This window comes from Colletotrichum costaricense, assembly GCF_030867565.1.
Source record: "Colletotrichum costaricense strain IMI 309622 chromosome Unknown Scaffold_8.1, whole genome shotgun sequence".
Lineage (NCBI taxonomy): Eukaryota > Fungi > Ascomycota > Sordariomycetes > Glomerellales > Glomerellaceae > Colletotrichum > Colletotrichum costaricense.
The window spans coordinates 2,133,585-2,153,599 of NW_026848237.1; the positions used below are offsets into that span (position 1 = coordinate 2,133,585).

General features: G+C 53.4%; 7 protein-coding genes across 7 annotated transcripts; 3 read left to right on the top strand and 4 right to left on the bottom strand.

The window, feature by feature from the left end:
* Positions 1 to 899: 899 nt before the first annotated feature.
* On the bottom strand, positions 900 to 2,617 carry CCOS01_08725 (uncharacterized protein; the record flags this gene model as incomplete). Its single annotated transcript, XM_060456886.1, has 3 exons — positions 900 to 2,315; positions 2,374 to 2,428; positions 2,490 to 2,617. The coding sequence occupies 3 exons, from the start codon at positions 2,615 to 2,617 to the stop codon at positions 900 to 902; spliced, it is 1,599 nt and encodes a 532-aa protein (XP_060313160.1).
* Positions 2,618 to 3,107: 490 nt separating this feature from the next.
* Positions 3,108 to 5,862, top strand: CCOS01_08726 (MCM2/3/5 family protein; the record flags this gene model as incomplete). The annotated part of the gene is made up of 3 exons (XM_060456887.1): positions 3,108 to 3,112; positions 3,206 to 5,549; positions 5,608 to 5,862. The coding sequence occupies 3 exons, from the start codon at positions 3,108 to 3,110 to the stop codon at positions 5,860 to 5,862; spliced, it is 2,604 nt and encodes an 867-aa protein (XP_060313161.1).
* Positions 5,863 to 6,838: 976 nt separating this feature from the next.
* Positions 6,839 to 7,030, bottom strand: CCOS01_08727 (uncharacterized protein; the record flags this gene model as incomplete). Its single annotated transcript, XM_060456888.1, has 1 exon — positions 6,839 to 7,030. The coding sequence occupies one exon, from the start codon at positions 7,028 to 7,030 to the stop codon at positions 6,839 to 6,841; it is 192 nt and encodes a 63-aa protein (XP_060313162.1).
* A 737-nt stretch (positions 7,031 to 7,767) lies between these two features.
* On the top strand, positions 7,768 to 10,966 carry CCOS01_08728 (uncharacterized protein; the record flags this gene model as incomplete). The annotated part of the gene is made up of 6 exons (XM_060456889.1): positions 7,768 to 8,527; positions 8,585 to 8,928; positions 8,978 to 9,281; positions 9,347 to 9,915; positions 9,971 to 10,216; positions 10,292 to 10,966. The coding sequence occupies 6 exons, from the start codon at positions 7,768 to 7,770 to the stop codon at positions 10,964 to 10,966; spliced, it is 2,898 nt and encodes a 965-aa protein (XP_060313163.1).
* A 1,663-nt stretch (positions 10,967 to 12,629) lies between these two features.
* CCOS01_08729 (uncharacterized protein) lies at positions 12,630 to 13,662 on the top strand (the record flags this gene model as incomplete). Its single annotated transcript, XM_060456890.1, has 3 exons — positions 12,630 to 12,925; positions 13,032 to 13,129; positions 13,367 to 13,662. Coding segments are annotated over 3 exons (690 nt in total), but the record flags the coding sequence as incomplete, so codon positions are not given.
* A 322-nt stretch (positions 13,663 to 13,984) lies between these two features.
* CCOS01_08730 (uncharacterized protein) lies at positions 13,985 to 16,730 on the bottom strand (the record flags this gene model as incomplete). Its single annotated transcript, XM_060456891.1, has 5 exons — positions 13,985 to 14,775; positions 14,878 to 15,542; positions 15,675 to 16,256; positions 16,402 to 16,479; positions 16,600 to 16,730. 5 exons carry the CDS (start codon positions 16,728 to 16,730, stop codon positions 13,985 to 13,987), a joined length of 2,247 nt encoding a protein of 748 aa, XP_060313165.1.
* Positions 16,731 to 18,191: 1,461 nt separating this feature from the next.
* On the bottom strand, positions 18,192 to 18,395 carry CCOS01_08731 (uncharacterized protein; the record flags this gene model as incomplete). Its single annotated transcript, XM_060456892.1, has 1 exon — positions 18,192 to 18,395. The coding sequence occupies one exon, from the start codon at positions 18,393 to 18,395 to the stop codon at positions 18,192 to 18,194; it is 204 nt and encodes a 67-aa protein (XP_060313166.1).
* Positions 18,396 to 20,015: the final 1,620 nt, after the last annotated feature.

A 20,015-nucleotide genomic window follows, 5' to 3' on the forward strand; every position in this document is an offset into this window, starting at 1 on the left:
TGGCCGGCAATGATTCTGGCGCCACGCATGTAGCATGGCAATGATTTACGGAACTCCACCAGGTGAAGCCGAGAAGTGAGTCAGGAATGGTTTGTGGTCCAGAAAGTCAAATATGCGCAGTAGTATTTCGTGAGTTGTCACTTCTCGGGGAGCAAGCACAGAAGTTTTAAAATTGATCCATAAGTTTCGGCTTCATCAACGGGATCAATCCATCTTAAATTCCCCTGATTTTTCAGAAGAAATATCGACGATGCTATTTGGAAGAAGAATCACGTCAACATTGTGTTCCCCGATGTGAAACTCAGACCAGCCTTACATGCCATCATGGCTGTTACACTTTTGCTCTGACTAGTCACGATGTGTAGTACGGGGGCTTGTCTCGAACAAGCCCTCATGCTCGTTGTCCCGTGACGGGAACATGCTTTCTTACGTGCAGCTGTGTGATTTTGACATTTAGTTAGGCCTGAAGCTTGTCCGCATACGATCGTTGCGCCACAGAACATGAGTGGTTGCTGGCGTCTTACTCGTAGCCTCGCAACCTGGAGGGCTGGTACCGCGTTGGGCACGTCTTATGTCCAAGGTACATCACTACCACCCATTCTTGTCCTTGGCCGGGAATACAGAAGCATTGAACTCGCCAGATGAGGTTCAAATATCACTTACTCCTCAAGGAGGCGCGAGATGAGCCTCACACGGCACGCTCTCTGCCGGAGAAATGTAGTTACTATTCGGAGTTGTGGGCTCAAACCAGGCAACATCGTTTGAAGAAGGCCATATATCCTCATGAGCCATATCCTTGTGGCAAACCACTTGCTGGTCGACATCCAGTCGAAACCGGCATACACGCTATCATACAAGCAGAACCTTAAGTAGAAGAGAAACCATAATACTCAAGTAGATCAGTAGCCACTTTGCTCCCGACGCGAATCGTCCTTATCGTCCTTTGACCCATTGGCTGAACCTCCCGCGTCCTTGATGGCCTGGTCGTCGCCTCTGAGCTTGGCAAAATAAGACTTGATGTCCTCTGCGCCAATTGCTTTGCCGCTCTCTGCAAATTGCTGGAAGAACGGCTTCAACTGGTCTTTCAGATGGTTGTACGCCATGACACCTTCGATGGCACGAACACGGTCTACATTGCGCAAGGCACTCTCTCCGCGCTCCAGGAGGCTGCCGCTGCCATTTGTGGAGCCTCCGTGCTCCGAGTTCCCGCCATCAGACATTGGCGGCTCGTACGTTTCTTCCTCTTCCAGAAGCTGTGGGTGCGGGTCTAGATTAGGGTAGCATGACGAACATCGACATATGTTGTTGCGGAAGTCTTCTGTCATAAAGAGCGAGAACTCTCCGGCCGGTGGAGATGGAAGTAAAGCCCACCGACATGTAACGGACGAAGCCTCCTGAGTCTCCTGCTTAACAGCCGGAGCACTGCTGGTGGGTTGACCCTTGGCTGGCCCAGATGTACCTTTCAGTCGCTTAGCCTCTGATACGTCGGCGTCGTCTTCTGCCTTTCGTTTCTTGGCCACCTCCTCCGTGCCTATTACCTCTGCGTTCTTCTGAGTCGAGAAGACTGCTGGTAGGAATCCCTTGGCGCCCGCATACTTTTTGATCCACGGGTTGGCATTAACGCACTTGTAGCATAGGAATGCTTCAAAGTCGTCCTCGCCTGGAAAGCCGGGTGGCATCGGTGGGTCTTCGTCCTCATCCTCCACATCCTCATCACCGTCCTGTTTCTTGGCGGCCGTTGCTTCGTCCCCAGGGCGCGCTTCCGAATCTTCCGAGATTGTGGGCATAGCTGTGGCCTCTGTGGGTTCCTTAACAGTTGCGGGCTTCTCCTTCTTCATGCTCTCAAACCAGTTGGGCCCCATTCCAACCAAGCAGCCAGGGTGGTACCAGTCTTCGCCGCAGCCGCCTGTCTCGGACGTACCCAGTCCCAAACACTGAAACATGGTGCCTTTCTGCTGGAAGGGGTCATAATCACACTCGCACGCACAGAATCTATTTCTAAAATTCTGGTTGTACTTGTTGTTCGCGTCCGGCTCCTCCGAATGCACGCCGCCCTTGGTATTAGTAGTAGAGTTGAGGCGCAGACTGCAGGGAGTGGTAGGCGGATATCTCTTAGTACCGCAGTCGCATGTGAAGTTTCTCTTGGTGAATATCTCGACAAGAGTGTGTTCGCCGTGGCACTGGATAGAGCAAGCATAGCAGACTCCTGCACCATCATATGGGTCCTTGGGTTCGGCGGGGGGAGGATTGCAGGTCAGGCAGGCGAAGACACTCTGGCGAAGGGATCCGAGAATATTGGTGCAGCTTTCGATGCTCTGTGAAAAGTCAGGATAGCTGATCTTGTAGATAGGAGGGAGGTGCGAGAAGACGAACATAGGGAAGAGCCTCGCGCGCGTCGGCTTCCAATTGCATCTGGTCCCTTATGAATCTGTGCGAAAGACAGCGGTCAGTCCAAGCTCAACACTGGCGAATACTAAGGGATAGTTCACTCAGCAGCAGTTTGAGAGTCGGTGGATTTCTGTGACGAGAAACTTTCGCTGCGTGTAGTCTTCGGCGCGACAACTGGGGCATCGGTGTCGCCGGCCGAAGCTGGTGGCGGAGGGGGGTCCATTGACATTGTTAAAGGTGCGCAATTCCAATTTCAGATGATTGAATTGATTCGAGGGGTTTGAGGTGATCGTTGAAGAATGGTAGAGGAAATGGGCGTCGAATGCGATAGAGTGATTGATTGAGGCAGCGTAAGATAAGTATGAAAGCAGACCTGAACATTGAGGTAAGTGTTCTGGGTCCAGTACCATCGAGAAGTCGCGTTTGGGGAAGCTGGTACGTCAGATACGTACCCTGCACTTTCCTCTCAGCTGTCCACAATTGCCCATTTACGCGTCGTCTGTTTTAGGCAAAGTGCCACTTTACGCGCTGACCCCTGACGCGATTCCCCCTGGCGACGTGGATGGGGCCCTCTAGTAATTTCATCCCACTCCCAGTTCTCCCCGTTTCTGCATTCCCCCCTCTTCTTCACAACCGCTTCTGTCGATTCTGTCGCAAGCTTTCGCAGTCTAGAAGGATAGTCGATCCAATTCACAAAGCCTTCTTGACACATCGCCATCATGAGGTAAGGCTCGCGATATCGTCCCAGTCGGCTCAGGCACGAGTTGCTCCACTGTGGTGCACTAGGAAAAGACTTAATCGCTAACCGCCCGTACAGTTCTCCCCTCCGAAGCAACCCCAGCTCTGCCAACAGAGGACTGGCCACACAATCGAGTCGCAAGCGTGGTCGCACAAATGGCGACGATGGATCATCGACCGGCCCAGCTTCGAGTCCTATGCCATCATCGCCTCCTGCTCCTTTCATGGCGCATGGTGGGGACGACGACGAGGACATCGAGGACGAGGCGGAAATTCAGGATGACTTGGACGAGCTTGATGAAATGGCCGAAGATGAAGTTGATCTTTTCCGAGAGGGGTTCGAAGTAGACTACAGAGCTAGGGACGATGATGGATATGAAGGTATCGACATCGACGACGAAGGCGAATATGGAGACATGGACCTAGCTGCCAGACGACGGCTCGAGGCCACGCTCAACCGCAGAGACCGAGAAGTCGCTCGACGCCAACGAGTGCCTGCTGCTTTCCTGCCTGGGGAAGACGACGAAGGCGATATTGACCTCTCGGCCCAACCTCGACGTAGGCGCCATCGTTACGATGAGGACCCCGATGAAGACATGGATGCGGACATTATGGACGAAGAGCTTTCCCTCGAGGCCCTACAGGATGTCAAGGCAGCTAGTCTGACGGAATGGGTGTCCCAACCTTTTGTGCAACGCACCATCAAGAGAGAGTTCAAAGCTTTCTTGACGGAGTACACCGACGACCACGGCTCCTCTGTTTACGGAAACCGCATTCGTACCCTTGGTGAGATCAACGCCGAGTCTCTCGAAGTCTCTTACGAAGAACTCTCAACATCCAAGGCAATTCTTGCCTACTTCTTGGCCAACGCACCCTCCGAGATGCTTAAGCTCTTTGATGAGGTTGCCATGGACGTTGTGCTCCTTCACTACCCCGACTACGAGCGTATTCACTCCGAGATCCACGTCCGCATTTTCGACCTTCCCGTTCACTATACCCTGAGACAGCTTCGTCAGTCTCACCTGAACTGTTTGGTGCGTGTCAGTGGAGTCGTCACCAAGAGAACTGGCGTCTTCCCTCAGCTCAAGTATGTCAAATTTGACTGCACCAAGTGCGGGGTCACACTCGGCCCATTCCAGCAAGAAGCCAACACCGAGGTCAAAGTCTCGTACTGCCAAGCCTGCCAGTCCCGAGGCCCGTTTACCCTGAACTCCGAGAAGACGGTCTACCGCAACTACCAGAAGCTTACCCTTCAGGAGTCGCCCGGCACTGTCCCCGCTGGTCGTTTGCCTCGCCACCGAGATGTCATCCTCCTCTGGGATCTCATCGACAAGGCCAAGCCTGGTGAAGAGATCGAAGTGACCGGCGTATACAGAAACAACTACGACGCTCAGTTGAACAACAGGAACGGATTCCCTGTTTTCGCCACTATCCTTGAAGCAAACAATGTTGTCAAGTCCCACGACCAGCTGGCAGGCTTCCGCATGACGGAGGAAGATGAGAACGAGATTCGCAAATTGTCTCGCGAACCCGGCATTATCGAGAAGATCATCAACTCCATGGCGCCGAGCATCTATGGCCATAATGATATCAAGACTGCTGTGGCGCTGTCCTTATTTGGAGGCGTTGCTAAAGTAGGACGAGGCTCTCACCAGGTCCGTGGAGACATTAACGTTCTGTTGCTGGGTGATCCCGGTACGGCGAAGTCCCAAGTTCTCAAGTATGTGGAAAAGACGGCCCATCGAGCCGTTTTCGCAACGGGACAGGGAGCTAGTGCAGTCGGTTTGACAGCCAGTGTTCGGAGAGATCCTTTGACGAGCGAGTGGACTCTCGAAGGTGGCGCTTTGGTGCTTGCCGACAAGGGCACCTGCCTGATTGACGAATTCGACAAGATGAATGACCAGGACAGGACGTCCATCCACGAAGCCATGGAGCAACAGACGATTTCCATCTCCAAGGCCGGTATCGTCACGACTCTTCAGGCGCGCTGCGGTATCATTGCTGCAGCCAACCCTATTGGTGGGCGATACAACTCAACGATTCCCTTCTCCGCCAACGTGGAACTTACGGAGCCCATCTTGTCTCGTTTCGACATTCTTTGCGTCGTCCGGGATACCGTTGAGCCTGAAGAGGATGAGCGTCTTGCGCGGTTCATCGTTGGCTCTCACAGCCGCAGTCATCCATCGACATCACAGCCCGGTGAGGATTCGATGGATGTTGAGCACGAGTCAGAGAACCAGGAAACGCAAGCAGAATCACAGAAGAAGGAGGGTGAGATCCCTCAGGAACTTCTCCGCAAGTACATTCTATATGCGCGCGATCGCGTGAGTCCCAAGCTGTACAACATGGACGAAGACAAGGTCGCGCGTCTGTTCGCCGATATGAGAAGAGAATCCCTGGCAACTGGCGCGTATCCTATCACGGTAAGTTCTTTCCAAATGATGACCCGAAACAACAACAAGTCAACTAATGTCATTGCAGGTGCGTCATCTCGAAGCCATTATCCGTATCAGCGAGGCCTTCGCAAAGATGAGACTGTCGGAGTACTGTAAGGCGGAAGATATTGACAGAGCCATTGCCGTAACTGTCGAAAGTTTCGTTGGAAGCCAGAAGGTCAGCTGCAAGAAGGCATTGGCACGCGCCTTCGCCAAGTACACATTGAACAAGCCGGGTTCCCAAAGGAGGGCTGGCGCCGGAAGCCAGGCGACGAGACGAGCGGGTGCAGTCCGAGCCTAAGTTGTTGATTCTATTTCGAGAGTTATGATGTTGTGCATTTAATCACTATGGGCGGACCTTTACGTGTACTGGCAAGGCAGGCTGGCAGCGATCGGCGCAGAGGCGAAGCGCATGTATCCTGGGGAGGGTATTTGATAGATGATATCAGGATATTGTAAGCAGTGGCTTCTTTCTTTCAGGGTCACGGAGTAATGAAGAAACAAAATGAGTTGAGAAGATTTGCAGCAAATCGTTGATCGCCTACTCCGTATAGTCTGGTAGCCATCTTGAAGCGGTGACAAGAGGACTACACTAAGAGCCTCGATCGCAAGGCACACCACAGCGAGTGGTGGGTGAATTAGCTTGAATAGGACGATTCCGCCGCGGTGGGATGGCCCAAATTAGAAACAACATGAAGGAGTATGCGGCATCATGCAGGTGACGAGAACGTGTGGTGCACAACTCGGAAGTTGGATCACGAACGGCAACTCGCAGCCACCCACACAGCCTCGCTCTATCACCCTTCATCGAGCTTCTCCTGCATCGTACGCTACATGGGCTCAAACCCGTTTGATGAGCGCAAGCTGGATGAATGTGGGGGGCATATTCTCTAGACACATTGTTACACACGAACCACGTGCGTCATGTTCGTCTCCCTTGCATCGGCCTCGTCTGAAAAAGAAGAGTCTGACAAGGTTCCACGACTCCAACCAACAGAGCCAAGCCTTGACTCCGGGATGCGGCCGCCCTGGGCGACCTGACCAACAATTTTTCCATTGTTGGCCTCATCCGCGCCGCGATCCAGACTGGTACCACCTCCCGGACATTATGCAGGTTTGGGCGGCGGTGACCCTCGCTTCTTCCGCTTGTGGTCCTTTCCAACCCCCCTTCTCTCCGTCAGCTCATGCACCGTTGCTTGAGAAAGCTAGCCTTCTTTTTTGCTCAGCAAACAACCCCTAACCGAGCTTTGTCATGTTAGATGAGAGCGAGAATAACCTCAATCATAGAGGTTCACGTCTCCGGAGATCCGCGCCGGCTTCTTGCATCTCCTACCTTGATTCCCTGCGAGTCCGAAGCAGTGATCTTCGACACGACAGGCGTAGTGCGCCGGGGGGAGAAGGGGGGGTGGATAGAAATTGGCAGTCGAGGCTCTCACATATGAAGAAGTCTTCTGCCTCCCCGAAGGCATTCGGCTTTCCTACCGAGGCCGCAAGCTGAGGTTGGTTTAATCCCATGAGGAACCAAGTTCAGAGAGCCTCTTCCCCCCTTTCTAACTAATACATTTCGTTTCAAGTTTCAACTGCTTCCTCATATCTCTCCCTGTTTTCGCCTTCCGTCTTACAGACACCAAAAGGTCTCATACGCACCAGTCTATTCCTATTTTTGCGTGCCAATTTCGGTCTCCCTGTACACCCGTTTGCGATCCGCGTCCCGGAAGGATCCCCCTTGCGACTACTCCGAGTTCCTGTCGCAGGAAACGGAACTAGACGACGACAAACGGTTCCAAGACACCTATTTGTGAGTCTCAGATAGCACACTCTGGTTTGTTGGCGTCGTGTCACGTCTTGTGCTACTCAACACGGATAACGTACGCGACGCAACTACGGCTTCGACGGAAGGCAGCGTCCATCACGCCTCTAGACGCCCCGACGATCACCTTTACCACTTGTCTCTCGAGAAGCATTGCTCGACTCACTATCAGCAAAGACCAAGTACCCTCAATTGGAACCAGCCCTTTACCACACGGGCCAAGGATCCATCCTCCGTATTATCCAAAGATTTCGTCATTCGAAATCAGACGGCTCCGCCGATCTTTTGAGAGACGGAACCACCGCCCTTTTTCATGTCTCATTGGATCATCATCAGTCTTTAATGTTTGCCCTGTAGTGACACCAAGCCCTTGATATTCCCCAATACCCACCCATCATGGAAGATACTGATCGTAGTCACGCCCCTCTCTCCATAGACCCCACCATCACTGAAGCGGAGGAGACTCACCTGCTTGGCTCGGAAAGACGGGATGGCAAGTCTTCGTCCTCACCTCCAGACAACTTTCTTTCATCTTCAACTCCCCGAAAGAATGGGTATGAGCCAATGACACCTAGTGTCGACATGGACCTTTCGCTTCTCAACGGCGCCGCACATAACCAGAGCACCGCCCCATCTCAACCTGACAAGTCAAGCTTCTACGGAAGAGACCCCTTTGGTATCTCAGTGGAGGGATCTATCAACCAAGTCTCCTTCGCACGTGTTCCCGTTGGTTCGAAAACTAGCTCGCCCGCTACACCTCGTTCCAACAAAGGCCTTCTGGGCTCACCAAAGCCTGAACCTGCTTCACCACGAACAACAGAACGCCGCGCCGCACCTTTATCACCCGAATCGGAACAGGACACCATCTCGCCTCTGCAGTCACCTTGGTCGTCACCGGACGGGAAACGCAGAGCAAGTTCAAAGCGCAAAATATCAATGGCGTGGGACGATCCGCCAAAGTCCTCAAAGCCATGGCCTCTCATAGAGGCGGAGGAGATGGGGGACCTAGGTCAAGCAACTCCAGGCAAAGATGAGAGTCAGCAACAGGCCAGGCCGCCGCAGTCGACTTCTGGTCAAAGTTCGACGAGACGGGATGAGAATTCTCTTGAAGAGCCTGATCCAATGGATGACGAGGAGGCCTTGTATAAGAGATTCAGTAAGCCGTGCCCCGTATATCTGACCTATGTCGAGTGACTACTAATACGCACTCGAGGCCGTCCTCCGACTTACTGTGATTCGCGGAACGATGTGCACAGGAAGCAGCATAACTGGCTATCGATATCCATCTTGATTCTTTCGTTCTACTCCACAGGACTAAGCTGCCTCTGGCTCGTTGTGGCTATTGTACAGCCACGCTGGGGTCCTCAAATCTCATCAAGCGGTGGCATCCTCCCGTCGACAGCGTCTTTGGTATGCGCAATGTTTGCCAAGACGATTGAAATATCTTTCGTGACTGTATTTGTCACCTTTATCGGCCAGGTATTGACACGTCGCGCATTTGTGAGGAGGTCAGAGGGCATGACCTTGGCTGAGATGACCATGAGGAATTGGGTTATTGTGAGTCAAGGTTGAATTGTATTGTTGTGATAGGTCTGACACTTAGTAGCAACCTGGATTCCTGATCACGCACTGGGAGACGCTGCCGTACGCTGGTATGACCATTCTCGGAGTGGTGTCTCTTGTTGCCACCATTGCTTCAACGTTTTATACGACTGCGTCAGACGCCATGATCACACCAAAGCTTAAATTTGGCGACTGGGAGACGAAGACATTGAGCGGCTATGTTCTGGCGTCCTACATGAACCCGCCTTTTGCCCGTGAAACCTGCCCGACACCACTACGAGATAGTGACCCATTGGGTGTTGATGTTGCTGGAAATGCTTGCCTGGAAGTGCAATATGCTGGCCAATGTACGTACAGGTCTTTCTAATAAGGCTTTGTGTTTATTTGAGTGATGCTGACAGCTTGTGTGAAGCATATCGCAACTTGGTCTCGTTCCTAGGTGATTGGGAGTCCATCAATCGCAACGGAACAAGCGATACCGTTGATGTTCAACACCGCCCTGTAGGATCGGCTTTGTTGTACGACAACACAACGCTCACCTCTGCTTGGATTGAGACGACCTATAGCAACATGACTGAACAATACGAGCGCTTCAACAGGATAATCAACAATGTGACGCTCGCAATTCCCCATCCGAGTGTCTACGATGCAGCAACAAATCCAGTCAACAAGATTCTCCAGCCAAATGACTTGTCGGGTGTAGGAGAGTACGGCATTAGAGCGAGTGTGGTCTCGCCCGCACTGAACGTCATGTGTGTCAACATGTCGCCAGAGGAACTGGAGCCACTGGTCTATACAGAGTGGCCCATAGGGAAGGTTTTGTACGACGACACGACAGTTCCAGGACAGAGAACCGGGAAATTGGATTGGGAGAAGTATGTTCCCGGCGCTTCGGAAACGGAGTGGCTAAATCGAACGTCGGTGGATGAGATCTTTCGCTGGGGCCAAGACTATGGGCGACGGCCGCCGGTGTTCCCGCTTGTATGTGATATTGGTGAGCAAATGGAAAGAAGAAAGGGCTGACAGCAACTGACAGTATCCTGCGGACTACAACATGATAACCAACACATCGGTGGAGAGCGACGCGATTTACATCCTCACAAAGTCGGCGTCCATCACAGATTATACCCTTTGTGAGATGAGATCATGGGTGTCACCCAACTGCTCAACCCACTTCAACATCTCGGGCACCGCAGGAGCGCACATGCAAGCACACTGCGATGACCCCGATGATACAGACAGCTACACCAACGTCCACACCGAAGTCACGGAATCCACCCCCGTGACAGACTGGAGGGCAAGGAATCCCCAACACCTCCTTTTTCATCGTTACTTACTTACCTATGTTTCTGTGTAGAACATTGCGGATCAATGGCGTCTGTCAATGGACATCAACGGCGGTGCCCAAAACAACAACGCCTCCAACGCCCGCATCCTCACCCAATTCGTCCTCCAAGAGCCGCAGCTCAACCCCCTCCTCCCCTCTATAGCCGAAGCCCTCGCCGTCTACGCCTCGTCAACCCTCATCATCGGCGGTCTCAACACCCCCTTTGAACACTACTGGCGCCACGAAAAGATGCAGCTCGGCGCGCCGGGCAGCCTGGACCCGTTCAACGCCTCGATCCGCACGCAGGAGTACACGTCGGGCCACAGCGCCGAGTGGCAAAAGTGCTTCTACCTCGTCCTCGCCCTCGTCTTCGTCATCAACGTGATTTGCCTCGCCTACCTCCTCTCCCGGTCCGGCCTGGTGACGGACTTTACTGAGCCGCAGAATCTGTTTGCGCTGGCTGTCAACTCGCCGCCGAGCGAGCAGCTCAAGGGCAGCTGCGGCGGCGGGCCGGTGAAGAGGGATCTGGTTGTGCCGTGGCGGGTTGGTTACACGAGTGGTGCGAATCACTACTTTTTCGAAGAGGCTAACGACAGGCCGTGGCGTGGCAAGTATTCCAAGCAGGACTTGTCTGCTGACACGGGGTACAACGGACAGGAGCGGAGTAGTTATAAGAGGCTGAGCACGAGGAATACATGGTTCTGAGCGGAGGTTTGCTGGCTGTGCTGGCTCTAATGATGTGTCTTGGCACATGGTCTTTTGAATACGAGTAAAGTAAAGTAAAGGGGCTGGAGGTAATGTGTTTTCATGTAGGATAGCTTGAATTGGAGAGTGTCAGCCTAGGAAGACGGGCAATACTTCTTTGCTACCTTATGGGAGTTTCAAATGATTGAGAGGAGCAGTTCTGCTTCAGATAATCGCCACCTGAGCATCCGTACGGCAACATCATCTCTCGTCCGTTGAGGTGTATTGTACTCCGTACCGAAATGGACTCTGCAACTCGGTCGTCACAACTTGTTATTTCCAGTGAGTCTTGGCGGTTTAGTATTTACCTTCAGGGCCTGTGCTCATCGCCCCTCCTCATACTGCGTACTCACCTTGGAGTCTTAGAGTCTCAGTTGTTGGAGTCTTAGACTGGACCTCCCGGCATGAAGCGCAAATTTGGGGGGCATTAATCGCACACGCCCATCGGGGCCGACAAGGTGGTGCCCGGCAATCGACGGCGTTCGAGAAAAGGAGGCTGTGCAAAACGTCTTCCCAAACTTGAAGTGAAGGTTTCCCTCCACCAGTCATGAGTTGGCCAACTGGCATTTCTCGGGGAAGAAATGCCTTACCACCCCCATCCGTTCCCCCCCTTTCATTTGCTAAGTACATAGAGTTTATGCGATAGTTAGTGTAGAGGACTCTCAGAGATTCCTTGGTTATGTGATGATCACTAGCAGCCTCGCCGCCAATCCTATTGCTTACGCGGGACTGGTGATTGTGGCTTATCCTCAGTTCCTCACCTCTTCATCTCCACGCCAAGCATTCTCGATCAATCAAAACCACGGACATCAACGGGGGAGGAAGAAGCTAACAAAAATACACAGCACTGCTTGGGATAGGCGCCAAACTCTAAAAAAGAGTGTACACTACAGCAAGCACAGCACTGAGCGCGCAGGGCAGCGCACGGTACTTGGTACAGAGGAACCCGGGGCAACGAAGAAGGAACATATCGAACAAATACTCCTTGGACGCTTGCAGCGGCATCTGTGCGAATCGAGCAACGGCAGTCACCATGCTGGGTTGAGTTGCCTTCTGTTTTGATTTCTTGGCATCAAGCATCGCCCGTGGCTTCTCTCTTTACAATCATCACCTTGACACCTACCTACTTACTACTTGGTCAGCAAGGAAGGTACGGACACATGTACGGATACTAAAGGTATCTGAGGTTATCCACCAATTTGCCTCTCGCCTCGCTTCACTTTCCTATCCACAATTATTTCGTCGCTGCCAAGTACGGATATCTCACCCTGCAGCTGGCTGTAGATCCCTCCTGCAACAGCTACATCACCTACCTCATCCGTTCTTTCTGCTATCGGCGAATATTCGTCCCTGCTTCACATACGCAGAGGAGACTTGGTTGCATCTCGTGCACCGCCCACCGCATCAACTGTCCACTCTTCCCATCAGTTGGCCCTTAGTCTTGGCATCCACATAGCGACATTGGCATCCCATCACACTCAATCTTCCCGACTACCCATTCCAGATTTATACCAGTCGGCTCGGCATCTCGCCCGCACCCAAACAACAAAGGAGGTCCAAGAGCCTTGTTCAATTGAATCATCCATACCACACGATTCCTTGCCCCAATCTTGTACGGATAGGGACCTACAGGAAACAGAAAAACGAGGGGGATCAAAAGGGGGCCAAGCTAAAACGGACCGCCACCAAAGCAATTCCGCTTGCAACATTCCTTTCCCCGCCCAATCTCTCTCCCTTTATTGAGGAATGCCAGCCCTTCAACTTTGGCATCATCAACATCTGCGTCCCGGCTCTAGCGATTGAAGTCCAGCCGACCGGAGCCAACAAGAGCGTCCAACATCGACACGATCAGCCTCGCTCCTCGTCCGGTATTCCCGAGCCCGAGAGAGTAGGACAAACTCCGCCGGCAATAAAGCTCGAGTAAGCGAAAATGCGTACGTATCTTCACCGCAATCTCTTCCTGAGTTCCTCTGTCATGCACTTCTCTCGGTACCTATTCTAACAGCTAGCCAGCTTACTACGCCAGAACCAAGGGCCGGACCCAGGAAATCCCGCCCGACGGCAGCCGGTCTCCCCTTCCGGCCCCCGGCGCCCGGTCGCCGCTGCCGCCCCGGACACCTCTCGGTGAGTCTCCGGCGTTCAACCCTACCCACTTGCCTAATCCTACTTTTTTTTGGCATCTTCTCTTCTTCCCGGTCCTCCACTTATTTTGTCCATCTGCACCCACCTACTCCCGTTGATGTCCCCACCATCTCACCCACTGTAACAGTCCGTCATACAACCTATGTTGCATGCTTCAGCGTTCATCTCTTTTGTTTCTCGAGGACTATCATGAAACTTCATGCTGACAATGGACAAAAGGCCGGCCTCCTTCCCGGTCATTACCAGACCTAAGTGCCGATGTGCGGAATGCTCTCTCAGCACCAAAGCACGACGATGTCAACTACCGCCACAGCTTCTGGACCCGCTGCCGCTGCTGCCGTCGTTCACGGAGCGCCATCGACCTGCTCCGTAGAGTGGTTCTCGTACCGCTAGCCGACTTATTCTGGTTCCTCGAGGAAGCAGCTGAGTCTGTGCCGCCCGTCATCCCAGCGCTCATCTCTTGCATATTTCTATTGGTGGCACTGCCGATGCTGATTGCTTGGGATTTCCTCTGAGCGAGCGGTTGTGGATTCAGGTGAGGCAATAATTGATGCACACTCGGTTGTGTGTGCGTCTGCGACAGAAGATTCCAAGCGAGCTTTCAGAGATGGCCTGGATTCGAGGGATGGAGGTGATAGACCGTATGTAACGATAGACTGTACTGACTGACTTTGCTTATCACCATGGCGCAACGACAAGCGAACGGATGAAACCCAGGACATACCCAGATTTTGTATTTCTACATTTCTCTACATAGATATAGCACAGCGAATACGCCTACGTGCTCGAAAAGTCTATTTCTTTGAGATGGGAATCGTGAAAGGACATCGCGTATCGTCAAATACTATCGTAACAGATATCAAAGGGATTAATCAAACCCCCAAACATGGGCATACTCGCCGCGTCCGCAGGCCAGTGCCAGATCCTCGCAATCTCCTCCATCAACTCCTTATTTGCCGCTTCTGCATTCCCGACGCCACCGCCAGCAGTGGCAGGAGTGGTAGCGGTAGTCAGGCCGCCGTCCTCCGCTCGAACACGGCTCTCATACCAGCCCTTGATCCAGCTCATCTTGCCAATCAAGTCCTCGCACATGGAGCCCCTCGCATCGATCTCGCTTCCACCATTGATATCATCCCAGTCGAATTCGAGGGTATTGTATGCCCTTCCACAACTACTGCCCCCACCACCGACTCCCCGGACCCACGTCTCCTCCTTCAGCCGGCCCATCCTCTCCCTGCCCACCTGCAGCACCCTTCCGAGAAACGCGACCAGGTTCTCGCAGATTTCTGCAAATTTGACGTCCGCGCGGGCGCGGGGGAGGTCCCATCCCGGGACGCCGTGGAGGATTAGCAGTCGCGTGGTGACGGCAAGGACGCCTTGGGCTAGGCCCATGCCGACTGAGGTGCGGTAGACGTAGGCTTCTGGGGGCAGGGCGAGGGTTGCGGCAAAGTAGGCTTTTGCTTCGGAGAGGGCTGCTCGGAAGTAGGTTGTGCGGTTTAGGGTGGTGGCGGCGGTGGTGTTTTGGAAAGCTGCGGGGTATGGAGATGGTGAGGAGGAGGGAAATGGGTGTTTTGTTGCTGGTTCGTAGAGTTGGACTAGGAGGGCTTTGTGCTGCAGGTTGAGGTATGCTGAGATTGAATGTCAGCTACGGTTTCTTCCACTGTTGGAGAGGGGCTTCAAAGACATCATCATGGACTTTGGGAGAAGAGTAAGAGGAGGGGATGGCTTACCGTAATAAGGATCCCGCGGATCAAGACCCTCCAACACATCATCCACTTGCGCCCGGAGTCTTCCCACCTCCTCCTCGAACCCTTCGCCCATTCCCCTTCCCGTTCCGCGTTCACAGTCCATCACGGGACCGAACCCATCAGTGAGGCGCGCAGAGACGGCGGCCATCTTGAACATCCTCGCCGCCATCCGGTCCTCCAGGCTCCCTGACGCGGCTAGGTTCTCGTAGCAGATATCTAGATACCCGAGGCCCGTCCGATGCTGCTGCTCCTGAGAAGAAAATGACCCACTCCCGGGCCCGTTCGAGCCGAGACAGTGCAGGAGGGGATTCTGCTTGCGGGCGAACTGCGCGCAGTTGGACGAGACGACGCAAAAGAGGCCGAGAAAGGTGCGCTGCTCCTCGAGGGTGTGGTGCTCCGTCGCGCTGAGGGCTGCCTTGTTGGTGAAGCAGTCTTCTGGTTCTTGTTGTTGTCGATGCTGCTGCTGCCACTGTTGTTGGTAGGGGTGCGGGTATGAGTGTTGTTGTTGTTGAGAACCTCCGGGGTGGTAGGGCGAAGGTTGGAGGAGGGAGCGCGGGGGTTTGGTGATGCCTAGGCTGTGGGCGTAGCCCAGGGCCGTGTAGACGAGGCGGGTGATTTGTTTGTCGAACCAGTATCTACATTCCGCCCTGTTTCATGACGTGCAATGTCAGTGGGATGCTTCTTTTGGAGGGGGGGGGTTCTATCTTCAAAAGACACCAGTAGACGCCGGCAAGGAACGTGATGTAAGTCGGTGAAAAGGTGACGGGCCCGTGACTGACCACAATATGATGACCAGCATTCCCTGCAACAAGTCCAACCCGCCTTCCTCCTCGAGCATCATCCGCGCCCCCATCTCGGCCAACAACTCGCGGTGCATCGCCTCGGCCCTCGTCTTCCCCGCCGGCGCGGCGGCGAGCATGACGGCGCGGAACAGGAACGGCTTCTCGCGCGCGAGCCGCTGCGGGGACCCCGAGCCCGGGTCTACTGAGGGCCCGTCGACCTGGATGAAGGGGAAGTTGGGCACAAAGTTTGCGCGGAAGTCGGCGAGGACGTTGGATGCTTGGGACCAGGTCAGGCCCAGGGGTGGTTTTGTCGTCGTCGATGTTGCTACGATCAAGGATGAGGAGGAGGGGGAGGAGGAAGAGGAGTGGGAGTAGGAGGGGGGGTTTTGGGTTACGGGGCCTGGTTGGTGTCGTTGGATTAGGGGTGCTGGGTGGGAGTGTGAGTTTGAGTCTGGGTGAGAGGGAGGCGAGGAGGTTGAGGGAGTTGAGCCTGAGGTCTCTGCCGAGGGTGTCGAGGCTACTGGGGACTTTTCTGGTGTTACGAGATGGGCTATTTGTTGTTCTAGTGTTGCGACGCGGCTGTGGTTGTTCGTGTTAGTTAAATTCTGAAGCCAGGGCCGTTGTTGTCTCGAGATGCCACTATTCCCGTGGGTGCGTTCACACCCAGCCCATCATCAGAAGTTTTGGCGAACGAGACGGGTGACCCATGAGGAACAACACTTACTTGACCAGAGGTTTGATCTGCCGCGTCCTCCTGATACCCCTCGTCTTGGCCGAGCAGTCAATCTTGAGCCGCTCACATCTAAACCCCCGCCACTTCGTGTCAGTCCCAGTGTACATGGGTTATGAACGGCAAATCCGACTCCCACAGACAGAATGCCATAACTCTTCTTCGCCCTCTCGAGCCAGTGGGAGCACGTACCGGTCGCAGAGGTGCCGACGGGCGTTCTCGTCGCGGAAGTTACAACGGGCCTTGGCCCGAGTGCACGGCGCGCATGCGCGGAGCCGGCGCGGGGGGCTGTCGGGCCTCGGGGGCGGTGGTTGTGGGTCCATTGCGAGGGTATCGTGGGATCTGATTACCACTTCTGGATATTGTTGGAGGCTGTGGTCTGATATGCCTGGCTTGGCTCGTATTGAGTGATAATAACTTGTGGCGGATGAATACGTTTGGACACTGGAGCACTCTTTGCTCGAAACCGCGCAATAGGAACATGTGAACCCATTAAACAGTAGACGACCCGGGGACTATTAGAGCGAAGCGCATGACCCTATATACGACGCGGACATAGCACCGACAAAACAGAGCTGAGGCCTCGACTACAAGGTGAGGCCGTCATCACGGATGAACTCCAGGCTCGTTAACCCGGTCCGGGATAAGGATTTAGTATCTCGGGTTTGTGATTGCTAGTAGAGTGGGGGGCCTTCACGCGTCAGCACTAGCAGATGAAAACCCGGCGACCTGGCCCAGCTGAGCGATCCTTTCGGGTTGGGAGGGCATGTAAGCGCGACGCAAGTCCCAAAGATATAGCACCTAATAGGTAACCTTCCTCACCATGAATGCGCCTCTGGAATGTCTCCGTACTAGTAGGTAGGTAAACAATGAGCACCAAGATACAAAAGAGGCGTCTTGTCTCAAAAGTCCCACGTGTGGCTGCATGCATCAGGGACACGGCGCGATCGGTGCCAAGTTCTTTTTCGGTCTGATTTCCTGTGACGGGGGTGTCTGCTCACCGAATTGAGAAAAAAGTTAGTCAGTCGCATGCTGATATCATGCCATCTGATGTCCGGGTTTTATCGATACCTTGCACTGTTTAAGATGAAATCAACGGGATTGGGACAGGTTCTCTCAAACGGAAAATGGAGATGAAGAGAAGGGTGGATTACAACCAGACCCAATTTTCTGGGTCACTTACTAACAGAAGACAAGGAAGGTCTGTGTTAGTGAAAGCAAGACCTTGAATAAACACTCCAGCAAACACACGAGATGTCAACGATGGTCGAGAGACGATTGAACTGCTTTGCGCAACGTGAAATAGGTATCATTAAAATTGTTGTGAAATAGGTATCTGTGGCATCGCGATTGACATACAGCCGCCCCCTGGCGCATTAACCCCCGTGTAGTCGTGATACTGCCATGTACAGCCCGGATGTCTTTTCTTTAGTACACGCCTTTCGTGAGACCCCAATCCTGCAGACTATGACGAAGTGTCGAGAATCGAAACCGGCAATCGGTAGGTAGTGAGTGATCCGTTTGGTGTGTGTGTGTGTGTGTGTGTGTGTGTGTGTGTGTGTGTATGGTGTGAACATGATTGCTGTCGACAGATGGTATTGGCTCCTTCGCATGTAGCCAGTCGCGACTCTCTCGTCCAACTTCACCGTGTCGTAGGTGTATAAGTGACCAAGAGAGTCGACTTTCTACTGGCTTCAAAGCGTGTTCGGCTTGGAGCTTGATTCATTACTTTCCCAGCTCCGCTCCCCTCTTTCTGGCCCCTGTAAGAGGTGACGAGGTCTTGCTTATGCTCCCTGGGACTCCTTGGCTTGTCTCTCTGCCTTGCGCCTGGCGAGGCACTTGGAGATCATGAGACCAGAGACACCGAGAGCGACAATGAAAATGATGCAGAAGACGACGACAACACCGGCCTCCTGCTGGGCCCAGTTCTGGCGCTTGGCGAGCTGGTGAACGGCGTCGCGGGCGACGAGAGTGTTGACGGCAGGCATTTTGACGGAAGGTGAGTGGAGTGAAGAGTCGGCTGTACGAGGAAGAAGAGACTGGTCAGCAAATTGGAGTAAGAGGATTGATGAGACAAAGAAGAGTAGCAAAAATCGAAAAGCCAAATAGAGAGCAACGATGACGGGCGAGTGAGTTAATAAGTATGAGAGGAAAGCTCGCGGCGACTGTTTGCGATGAGTGATGCTTTCCCAATGCGGTCAGGATCCGTAGAAAAACATCAGAGCTAGAGGTGAGGGAGCTTGTCCAATTGAGGCATTTTATGGAGACGACCGTCTGCTTTTGTTTTTAAGAGCCCTGTGAACTTGGATGCGCCCATCGTCATTCCCGGGGTATCCGGCGTTGGCGTCTAGAGATGATATCCACATGTTGTTTTTCTTCGTGATGTAGTTGTCGGGTGTTGGGCGAAGCTCGTAGAGATTGTCGCAAAGACCAATTGACATTCCAGAACAATTTTTTGCAGCAGAATTGAGACTTGGAAAGAATGCGCACTGAGAGAAAGTTACTTTACCTTGGCTGAAGATGAGAGAGAGCTCAACGTCGGACGATGAGAGTGAGGTGGGGAAAAGGACCTGGTGGCTCGATCGCAGCGACTAGGGGAGGCCGGCTAGAAGCGCAGTTTGTCAGCGTCGACGGTACGAAGCTTGGCTTATGAAGCTGGAGCTCATGGAGAGGTCAAGCAGCACGAGAGTGAATACCTTTGTGAGAGGAAACGAGAATCAATTGGGGAAGGAATTGACTGATTATGGGATCGTCGAGTGATTGAGCTGGAGGACAGATGAGAGAAGTAGGACGGCGAAGAGGAAGGTAAGGTAAGGTAAGTCGGGAAGGGAGGGGTTAATGAGGAGGGCGGGCGAGGAAGGAAATAGCTGCTCAAATAGTCGGCTGATTGGCAAGGCGAGCAATCAATAAGAAGGAAGACCCAATGGTGATGGGAAGGTATTTCCCATTGGATCTTAGCCAGGTATGTACCTCATCATCACCGTAAGGTAAGGTAGGTAGGTACTTGAGGTATCTGTAGGTAGCAACTTGACGATGAAAGGCGACAAGAAAGTATCTTCACAGGTCGCGGTACTTGGCGGTGTCATCACGTCTGGGCACTCTTTGGTGGTGAACTGCCACCATTGGCATGTCGCGATCCGTACATTGCTGTGTAGTGCCTTAGTGTGTGAAGAGTACTCGTGAGGTGGCATCGGCGGTCGCGGTTGCTCTGCTAGTGGCAGAGAGAACGGCGCCAAGCGAGCAACAGAAAAAGCTTGTCTCCATGGATGCCGGGAACACGGCAGGGTCATCACAGGCATCCCGGTGTGGGGAATCCACGCCTGATCGCTCGAGGCCCCCTGTCATCACCACTTACACTCCTCGCCCGATACAGGGGAGTGCGTGTGTTGTGTGTTCCTGTAGCGCAACAGTTGCAGCCCGTCTGTTTATCTGTTGTACGTCTGTCTTTATTGCTGCGGGAATTTCTCCATCTCTCACCAGCATCAAGCTCTCTGGTTGCTTTCCCGCTCCCCTCTGACGTAGGGTAAGGTAGGCATTCGCAAGTCACAACGCTATTCCAGATTCACGACTAAACAATAGCCCTTAGCCTAAGGTAGTGCTGTTGCGCA